This window comes from Lupinus angustifolius, chromosome LG18, assembly GCF_001865875.1.
Source record: "Lupinus angustifolius cultivar Tanjil chromosome LG18, LupAngTanjil_v1.0, whole genome shotgun sequence".
NCBI classification, from domain to species: Eukaryota; Viridiplantae; Streptophyta; class Magnoliopsida; order Fabales; family Fabaceae; genus Lupinus; species Lupinus angustifolius.
In genome coordinates, this window is record NC_032026.1 from 5,685,169 (window position 1) to 5,685,494 (window position 326).

Genomic DNA, 326 nt, shown 5'->3' on the forward strand with positions numbered 1-326 from the left:
CTCCTTAGAGAGTAGGTAATGCTGCCAAGTTTGTAGTGCCCTTACCAAGGCATACAATTCCTTATCATAGGTGGAGTAATTAAGGGCTACCCCACTTAACTTCTCACTGAAAAAAGAAATAGGATGATCTTCCTGCATTAACACAGCTCCAATTCCAATGTTAGAAGCATCACATTCTAACTCAAAAGATTTAGCAAAGTTTGGAAGCAATAAAAGAGGTGCACTAGTAAGTTTGGCCTTAAGTTGGTTAAAGGCCTCTTCTTGTCTTTCACCCCAATGGAAAACAACATTCTTTTTAACAAGTTCATTTAGGGGTGAAGCCAAGG

The 326-nt window shown here is 39.3% G+C and overlaps 1 protein-coding gene across 1 annotated transcript in view; it reads right to left on the bottom strand.

The window, feature by feature from the left end:
- Positions 96 to 326, bottom strand: part of LOC109332490 — a 2,989-nt gene continuing 2,758 nt past the window's right edge. The window contains exon 5 of the mRNA XM_019567474.1: positions 96 to 132. Within this exon, the coding sequence (XP_019423019.1) occupies positions 96 to 132 (37 nt within the window). The remainder of the gene's footprint in view (positions 133 to 326) is intronic.